The 9695-nt window shown below is 47.1% G+C and overlaps 1 protein-coding gene across 3 annotated transcripts in view; it reads right to left on the reverse strand.

Moving 5' to 3' along the window:
- The window catches only part of Clcn6 (Cl-/H+ antiporter 6), a 31673-nt gene extending 22003 nt beyond the window's left edge, over positions 1 to 9670 (reverse strand). Inside the window, exons 1-2 of one of the 3 annotated variants that reach the window (XM_090335806.1) lie at positions 9472 to 9668; positions 8554 to 8613 (exon numbers count right to left, since the gene is read on the reverse strand). In XM_090335806.1, the coding sequence (XP_090191932.1) occupies positions 8554 to 8613; positions 9472 to 9558 (147 nt within the window). In that variant the 5' untranslated portion in view covers positions 9559 to 9668. Of the gene's footprint in view, positions 1 to 8553; positions 8614 to 9123; positions 9279 to 9471 lie in introns of those variants that run through there. The other 2 variants (XM_090335807.1, XM_090335808.1) reach the window with 2 other exon arrangements.
- Positions 9671 to 9695: the final 25 nt, after the last annotated feature.

A 9695-nucleotide genomic window follows, 5' to 3' on the forward strand; every position in this document is an offset into this window, starting at 1 on the left:
CCGAGTTCAAACCCCACAACTTGAAAGAAAAAAAAAAAAGTTTTAAACTACCCTGTGCTACTGAAAAGTATCACATACCTGGCCTCTACCCATCACCAGGCAATCAGCAATAAAAACCTTTGGATTTGCACAAACCAACAAGTGTCTTAAAATGACTAGTGGCTAAAAACTAATAGGGTACCTACATAATGCTAAGACCAAGGCATGAACAGAAGGTGGCACAAACATGTCCTCCCACCACTCAGGAGGCTGAGGTAGAAGGACTGAAAATTCAAAGCCAAACTGGACTACATATGAGAGTCTGTCTTAAAAAAGCAAAATAAGGGCCGGGAGTTTGGCCGAGTGGTAGAGTGCTTGCCTAGCATGCACGAAGACCCGGGTTCGATTCCTTGGTACCACATACATAGAAAAAAAAGCTGGAAGTGGTTCTGTGGCTCAAGTGGTAGAGCTCTAGCCTTGAGAAATGTCCAAGGACAGTGCTCAGGCCCTGACCTCAAACTGGCCAAAAAAAAAAAAAAAAAAAAGCAAAATATAAGAGCTGGGTTCTGCTGGCCCACTTCTGCAGTCCTAGCTACTCAGCAGGCTAAGATCTGAGGATCATGGTTTGAAGCCGGAGCAGAAAAGTCTGTGGGACTCTTACCTCCACTTTACTATCCAAAGAGCCGGAAGCAGCACTGTGGCTGATGTGGCAGAGCACTAGTCTTGAGCACAAAAGCTCAGGGACAGCATCCAGGCCCTGAGATCAAGCCCCAGGCCCTAAGATCAAGCTCACACACACAAAGCAAAATTAGAGGGAAATTGTAACTTTCGTCCATAACTCTTAACCCTGGGTGGGGGGGTCAAGGACTGCTCTCCAATGGGTGTGATCAATCATGCCTAAGCAGTGATGCCTGGGTTTGAAAGAGCTTCCTGACTGTTGAACACATGGGGTTCTGGGAGGGGGATGTCCCCCAGAGAGAGGACACGGATGCACACCACCTTCACACATGCTGTGTCTTGCCACCACACAGGCTGTCATCTGAATCCTCTTACCAATATGCTGAGAAGTGTAAATCAGCTCAAACCAATCAATCATCCTCAGGTGGGGCAGGCATGGGGGAACCCACTAGCAGTCAAAATTAGTTTTGGGGACCCTTCAACCTGAGGGAGCTTAGCACACTTCTGGATGGTGTCAGAACAGAGGACATCCAGCTGGGGTCCCTGAAACTGCAGAGTGGTGTGGGGAAAGCATCACTAAGCTGGGGTCAGCCAAATATGGGGTCTTTCATACCAAATCTATATAGAAATTACTAGCCAACTGATTATTTTCTTGAAGGCTTTGTCTAATGATGGATTGTGAGGACTCAGAAAACACCCCAAAATGTAGTCTTTGGACTCCAAAGCCAGGAGAGATACCTGGGAAGCAAGCAGCAAATACACATCGAGGCAGGTCCTCCATGTGAGTCTACTGGGAACTGTCTAGCTTTCCCATCAACAGGGGACTGCAGGACGGCAAGGCCCATAGCTGGACAATGACTGGATTACAAACCACATGCAGAGCCCACACATGCTCTAGGCTTCAGCAGTTCTTAGGCTCATTCATTACTACTAGAAATAAATCATCTTCTCTCCCCTGGAATTCCCTCCCCTCCCTTTTTCTCTCAGGACAAAGGTGGCTTGTCAGCTTCCAAATCTCACTGGGTCAGCTGCTCACTCTCCTGCTACCTCACTGGTATCTATCTGTCTTATCACCTAGCATCTCATTAATATATCAGAGTAAGTTTATTTCTTAGACTTAAAGATCAAATTGGGAGGGGGGAGAGGAAGAGAGTATATTTTGCTCTAAACAAGCACTCCATTAATAGTTACAAGGTTTTTAGGTAGGTCAGTGGTTGCACAGAGAAAGGGTAAGGGGAATGAATGGTGGCCATTGCTGGCTACAAGGGTCTCTTTCTAGAGTAATATGAATGTTCTAAAATTGACTGCTGGCCTTGTGCTGATGGGCTCATGACTGTAATCATACACTCAGGAAGTTGAGATCCAGAGGATCTAGGTTGGAGGCCAGCCCAGGCAGAAAAGTCCTCAAAACTCTATCTCCAAAATAACCAGCAAAAACCCAGCTGGAGATATTGTTAAAATGATAGAACGCCTGCTAAGCAAGTGCAGTCCCTGAATTCAAGCCCCAGTTAAAAATAAACAAACTTGGGGCCGGGAGTTTGGCCTAGTGGTTAAAGTGCTTGCCTAGCATGCATGAAGACCTGGGCTCGATTCCTCGGTACCACATATATAGAAAAAAGCCGGAAGTGGTGCTGAGGCTCAAGTGGTAGAGCTCTAGCCTTGAGAAAGTCCAAGGACAGTGCTCAGGCCCTGAGCTCAAGCCCAGGACTGGCAAAAAAAAAAAATAAATAAAAAAAATAAAATAAAATAAACAAACTTGCTGGGGGCACAGTGGCTCAGGCCTGTAATCCTAGCTACTCAGGAGGCTGAGATCTGAGGATCAAGGTTCAAAGCCAGCCTGGGCACAAAAGGACCTGATACTCTTATCTCCAATTAACCTCTAGAAAACAGGAAGTGGGGCTTGGCAAGGGTAGGGTGGTAGCCTTAAGCTGAAGAGCTCAGGGAGAGCTCCCAGGCTCCATGACCCACAATAAACAAACAAACAAACCTGACTGCTCATAGTTTGCACAAATCTGTCATTGTACTATTATAAACCCTAAACAGGGGCCAGGAGTTTGGCCTAGTGGTAGAGTGGAGTTTAGAGATTTTTCACAGCAGTCTTCCTTTTGGGGTTAAGTCTTCCTAAGGCTGGCATTGAACTTACCTCCACCTCCAAGAAGGGCGATTATACATATGTGCCACTTCATTCATTCTTTCAACAGACGGTTTTCCTGTGTGTGTGTGTTGGTTCTGGGGCTTGAACTTGGGGCCTGGCTTTTCCCCTCAAGACTAGTGCCTTATCACTTGAGCCACAGCTCCGCTTCCAGCTTTGTTGCTGGTTAATTAGTGTCACGGCTGTTCCTGCACTGTGTGGGCTGATCTCAGACTCCTGAGTACTTAGGGTTACAGAGTGAGCCACCAGCATCTGGCTTCACAGAGGGTTTTCTAGTTGACACTAAAGAAAGTCTGAGCAGAATTTTCTATTTTTTTGTTTGTTTGTTTTTTGTTTTTTGCCAGTCCTGGGCTTGAGCTCAGGGCCTGAGCACTGTCCTTGGACTTTCTCAAGCTAGAGCTCTACCACTTGAGCCTCAGCACCACTTCTGGCTTTTTTCTATGTAAGTGGTACCAAGGAATCAAACTGAGGTCTTCATGCATGCTAGGCAAGCACTCTACCACTAGGCCAAACTTCCAGCCCTCTAATAGGTTCTTATACAAGGCAAATGCTCTCAAAAAGCTCTCGGACAAAGATGGTTAATTGAAAAATATTAATGACTGAAATCAAAGTACATTCACTCATGAAATTTCCATCAATGTTTATGTCAGCCTAAGGCAACTGCACTGCAAACACAGTGTAACATGGTGGGAGGGATAAGGACTTCAGAGAAGCCATGGTGAGCAACCAGAAGTAGGAGGAAGGCTTTAGACCATCTGGAAGCCAGTCTTGGAGCACACTTACGATGACTGACAGGGCCACCTGAGGGTAGAGGAGTATTGTACACCATGAAGCACCTTACACTAATTTCTTGTGAACATCTCAATTCTACAAGGAACTATATATGCAAGAACTATGAAGTCGGAGCTGGGCAGGGTGGCTCACGCCTGTAATCCTAGCTACTCAGGAGACTGAGATCTGAGGATCAAGGTTCAAAGAAAGCTGGGGCACAAAAGGAGCTGAGACTCTTATCTCCAGTTAACTTCTAGAAAATGGGAAGTGGGGCTTAGCTCAAGGGTAGGGTGGTAACCTTGAGCTGAACAGCTCAGGGACAAGGCCAAGGTCCAGGAGTTGGCTGGTAGCCTTGAGCTGAAGAGCTCAGGGACAATGCCCAGGTCAAGTTCAAGCCCATGACCCACACAAAAAAAGGTGCTGTGAAATTGAGTTCCTGGTGTCTCGTGTCAGTACTCCTAGCTACTCTGGAGGCGGAGAGCTCAAGAGGAAGGAGATTTAAAGCCAGCACAGGCAGACAAGCCAGACTAAGCAGACAAAACAAAAGACATCTTCAATTAACCAGAAAAAAGCCAAAACTGGAGGCTTGGTTCAAGCGGTAGAGCACAAGCCATGACTAGAAAGATCAAGAAATGGAAAGTGAGACCCTCAGTTCAAGCCCTACTACCAGGAACAAAACAAAACAAAAAAGCAAGTGCTTTTGAATCATAAAATGCGATTTCTAGCTGGGTACCTGTGGCTCACACCTGTAACTCAAGCTACTCAGGAGGCTGAGATCTGAGGATCAAGGTTCAAAGGCAGCCCGAGCAGGAAAATCTATGAGACTTTTATCTCCAACTAACCACCAGAAAACCAGAAGTGGTACTATGGTTCAAGTGATAGAACACTAGTCTTGAGCACAAAAACTCAAGGACAGTGTCCAGGCTTGAAATCAAGCCCCATAAAATGACCAAACAAACAAACAAACAAACAAAAGGAATTACCTTGAAGTCAAATTCTAAACTGAATCATGGTACCACAATTGAAATGACAAGGAAACAAAAGGATGAAGAAAACTAAAGATTAAAAGAAATGTAAAGAATATATTAAAACAGGGACCGGGAGTTTGGCCTAGTGGTAGAGTGCTTGCCTAGCAGGCACGAAGACCCAGGTTCGATTCCTCAGTACCACATACATAGAAAAAGCTAGAAATGGAGCTGTGGCTCAAGTGGCAGAGTTCCAGCCTTGAGGAAAAAGCCCAAGGAGAGTGCTCAGGCCCTGAGTTCAAGCCTCAGGACTGGCCAAAAAAAAAAAAAAAAGAATATATTAAAGCAATATGAGAATCATAATTGGATTCTACTGAACACAAACAAGAACTATATATGACTTTACTGGAGAAATCTTTTTGGTGGTAGTTGGGTTTGAATTCAAGGCCTGCACTGGCTGGGCAAGGGCTTTATTACTTAAGCAATGCCTCCATCCCACATGACTTTTCAGAAGAAAACTGAAAAATCTGCACACCCAACATTTGATCTCAAGGAACCACATTTTAGATGCAGCAGTGGTACAATGTGTTGTTAAAGGAAACACACACTGAATTACTAACGGGCGAGATGACCTGAGGTGTAGAACTTCCCTCAAAGTCCCAAGGGAAGGGAGCAGATAAAAGCCTAGATAAAATCATTTCTGCAGGAACATGAAGGCTGCTAAAGCTATAGGACAGGAGGGTTCCATATCTTTCTGTCCATTTGTGTACTTAGCTGAAATTCTTCATGATTAAAAAGTTTAAAAATTCCACAATATATTACAATTCCAAATGTTTATGTTAACTTCTACAACAAAAGGAAGGTGAAAGCCAGACGCCAATGGCTTATGCCAGTAATCCTAGCTGTTCAGGAGGATCTAAGACCTGAGGATCGTGGTTCAAAGCCAGGAAAAATCTAGTTGAGACTCTTACATCCAATTAATCACCAAAAAACTAGAAGTAGAGCTGTGGCACAAGTGGTAGAACACTAACCTTGGGCAAAAGAGCTCAGGGACAGCCCTTAGGTCCTGAGTTCAAGCCACAAGACTGGCACCAAAAAAACTTCTTTTAAAATTTTTTTCCAGTTATGGGACTTGAACTTAGCCTGAGTGCTTTGCTGAGCTTTTTCCGCTCTACCACTTTGTGCCACAGTGCTACTTCCAGTTTTCTAGTGGTTAATTGGAGATAAGAGTGTGGTGGATTTTGCTGTCTGGCCAGGCTTTGAACTGAAATCCTCATATCTCAACCTCCTGAGTAGTTAGGATTATAGCCACTGGCATCTGACAAAAATCGAGATATTATGAAAACAAACATGGGTCAGGTGTAGTGGCACGCCTGCAATCCTAGCTACTCAGGAGGCTGAGATCTGAGGATTGTAGTTCAAAGCCAGCCTGGGCACTAAAGTCTGTGACACTTTTATCTCCAATTGACCACTAGGAAACCAGAGTGGTGCTGTGGTTCTAAGGGTAGGGCAGGAGCCTTGAGCTGAAGAGCTGAGGGACAACACCCAGGCCCAGAGTTCGAGTCCCCGATGACTGGGGGAGGGAGGCGAAACAGGGGCCAGAAGCATACCCTAGTGGTAGAATGCTCACCTAGCATGCATGAAGCCCTGGGTTCAATTCCTTGGTACTGTATACAAAGGAAAAAGCTGAAAGTGGTACTGTGGCTCAAGTGGTAGAATACTAACTAGCCTTAAGCAAAAAGTGCCCAGGCCCTGACTTCAAGCCCCAGGATTGGGGCTTGAAAGCAAACATAATAAATTCTACTCAGAATTCAAGCTTGGTGGAGTAGCTCACGCCTGTAATCCTAGCTACTCAGGAGGCTGAGATCTGAGGATCAAGATTCAAAGCCAGCACGGGCACAAAAAGACCTGAGACTCTTATCTCCAGTTAACCTCTAGAAAAATGGGAAGTGGGGCTTGGCTCAAGGGTAGGGTGGTAGCCTTGAGCTGAAGAGCTCAGGGACAGCGTCCAGGCCGAGGACAAGCCCCATGACCCACAAAAAAAGAATTCAGAATTCACTCAAGGAACACTTGAGGACAGACAAGGTAGGTAGCATGGATAGTCACCATGTCATTCATTTCAGAAAAGATGAAAAGAGGGGCCGGGAGTTTGGCCTAGTGGTTAAAGTGCTTGCCTAGCATGCATGAAGACCCGGGTTCGATTCCTCGGTACCACATACATAGAAAAAAGCCAGAAGTGGTGCTGAGGCTCAAGTGGTAGAGCTCTAGCCTTGATAAAGTCCAAGGACAGTGCTCAGGTCCTGAGCTCAAGCCCAGGACTGGGGAAAAAAAAAAAAAAAAAAGATGAAAAGAAACTAAAGAAGGACCAAATAAATTATGGCACACTAAAATACTATTCTTTAAAATCTTGCAACACCAAGGGTACGCTAGCACATACCTATAATCCCAGCAGACAGGCGGCAGAGGTGGGAGGACTGAGTTTGAGGCCAGTCTGAGCTACATAGTTATACTCTATTTCAAAAACAAAAACAAAAAAGGCACTGTATTGTGATCAAGTTGGGATAAAACTGGGTTATTCTCTATCTTCTTTTCATAAGTAGTTTAAGAATTCTCTATATAATCATGGCTTGTATGTGTCATTTCAAAAATCAAACAAGGAAAAGCCAGAATTTGTGCTGTGGCTCAAGTGGTACAGCACCAGCCTTGAGAAAGCCCAAGAACAATGCCCAGGCCCTGAGTTCAACCCCCTGACTGGCAAAAAAGAAAAAAAAAAAGCTAGGCACGGTGGCTCACACCTGTAATCCTCTCTACTCAGGAGGCAACAAAGTCCAAGAGACTCATCTCCAATTAACCACTAGAAAACTGGAAGTGGTGCTGTGGCTCCAGGATTAGCCTTGAGGTGAAGAGCTTAGGGACAATGCTCAGGCCCCACAACTCAAAAAAGAAAAAAAAAAAAGAAGTTTTGGGATAGGGAGCGTAGCCTAGTGGTAGTGTGCTTGCCTAGCATGCATGAAGCCCTGGGTTTGATTCCTTGGTACTACGTACTAACAAAAAGCTGGATGTGGCGCTGTGGCTCAAGTGGTATAGTGCTAGCCCAGTTTCCAGGCCCTGAGTTCAATCCCCAGGACTGGCAAAAAAAAAAAAAAAAGTTTCATCATGGACTGATTAAATGGTAAGTCAACTTCACTCTGGCAGCCTTACTAAACACATGTTTTCTTTTGTCTGAGAAGCTCTTGGGCTGGGGGGGGGGGGTATTAATGTGTGAGAAATAATGTACCTACTACCAGGTGAATGTAACTGTAACCTCTCAATACATTACCCTGGCAATTAAAAAAAAAAAAAAGAACTCCTGGGCTCAAGGAATCCTACTACCACAGGCTCTGGAATGCTGGGATTAGAAGGTTGTGCCACCCATCCCCACAGTTCTGAGGTTTGTAGTTGGTTTGTACTTTGTGCTTCTTACTTGCTGGGTAAGTACTCTACCAGTGGAAGAGTGGGAGAGTACCTACCTTAGTCAAAAAAGAAAGGGAGAGAACTCAAGTCCTTAGTGTAAGCACCAATACCTGCAGAAAATACACACCCACACCCAAAGCCACCAGACTTGGGTGGTTAAGATGATGAAAGGCTAGGCTCAGTGGCTCACCCCTGTAATCTTAACTACTCAGGAGGCTGAGATCTGAAGATCAAGCTTCAAAGCCAGCCCAGGCACTAAAAATAAAAAGTCCATAAGACTCTTATCTCTAATTAATCTCCAAAAAAGCAGAAGTGGTGCTGTGGCTCAAGGGGTAGGTTAGTAGCCTTGAGCTGAAGAGCTCAGGGACAATGCCCAGGCCCAGAGCTCAAGTCCCATGACTGACCAAAAAAAAAAGATAAAAGTATTTGTTAGACAGACACTTTTTGGGTAGGCCATATTCTGTTACCCACTCACTCTCTGGGACAGAAGGTCAAAGGGCATCTCTGGCTGAAATCAACTGCTTCAGTTACCCAAGAAAGCTCTAAGGATCTCACCTCATAGTCTTTCCGTGGAAGGATCTCATCTTCCTCCTCCTGTGTCTCTCCAAGGATGGTCTAGAAATACAGATACACAGAAGGGAGGCATTTTTACCGGTTAGGAATGGAAGGATGCAGCAGTACTGAATGAAATCAGTTATTAGCTAGCTTCTAATTAAGGTGGAGTCATCACCGTAATGGAGCAAAAACTCAAAAAAAAAACCCAAAAATTGACCAAGGGCTGGGAGCATGGCCTAGTGGTAGCAGTGCTCGGCTAGCATGCATAAAACCCTGGGTTCGATTCCCGGGTCCCACATACACAGATAAAGCCAGAAGTGGTGCTGTGGCTCAGGTGCACACGCGCAAAGGACACAGCCTAGGCCCTAAGCCCAGAACGCCAGGAGTGGCCAAAAAAATAAATAAAATCCACCCAAGCCCCACGAGCCCTTTGAGGGGGAGATGTCGGCGCCCAGGTGAGCTTTTCGCGCCTCTACACTGACACCTCCGAGATGCTCAACGCCAGTTTTCGGGAGGGAGGAAAAACCCAGGTTCCCTCTATCGTGCCACCGATCTAGAATCCGCAGGGACCTGTCGACTCGGGGACACCACGACTCAAGTGTTCCCGGTGCTTGGCGGGGGAATGGGCAGTCGGTGACCCCGAAAGGACTCGCTCTCTCAACGACGCCGTCCCCTGCACCACTGCTTTTGATGGAGACGCCCAGGAGAGACGCAGGGAGCGGCGGCCCGCCCCGATTCCGCGCCGCGGACCCCGGACACCTGGGGCGCCGACGCCCCGAGCCCCGAGCCCGCGCCGCGGCCCCCAGGCCCCACCCCAGCCTCCCGCCGGCGCGGCCAGGCCCGGCCCCACCCCCGGCGACGCCTCTCGCCGTCTCTTAGCAACCGCCCCCTCCCCGCCCGGCCCCGCCCGCTCCGTACCAGCTCCTCGGGAGTGCGGGTCTCGCGCTCACCGCAGCAGCAGCACCACCGGCAGCAGCAGCACGGGGACCCCCTGCACCCCGCCATCTTCCTCTTTTTACTGCCGCTTCGGAACCCCTCGTCCAAACCCCGCCTATCTAGGATGCGTGCCTCACGTGACTGGCCCCTGAAGGACCACGTGACCCTCTCCAGCCCCGCGACGGAGACCGGGAGTGGCTGCCGAC

The sequence above is a fragment of the Megascapheus bottae genome, chromosome 6 (assembly GCF_031878675.1).
Source record: "Megascapheus bottae isolate mThoBot1 chromosome 6, mThoBot2.hap1, whole genome shotgun sequence".
NCBI classification, from domain to species: domain Eukaryota; kingdom Metazoa; phylum Chordata; class Mammalia; order Rodentia; family Geomyidae; genus Megascapheus; species Megascapheus bottae.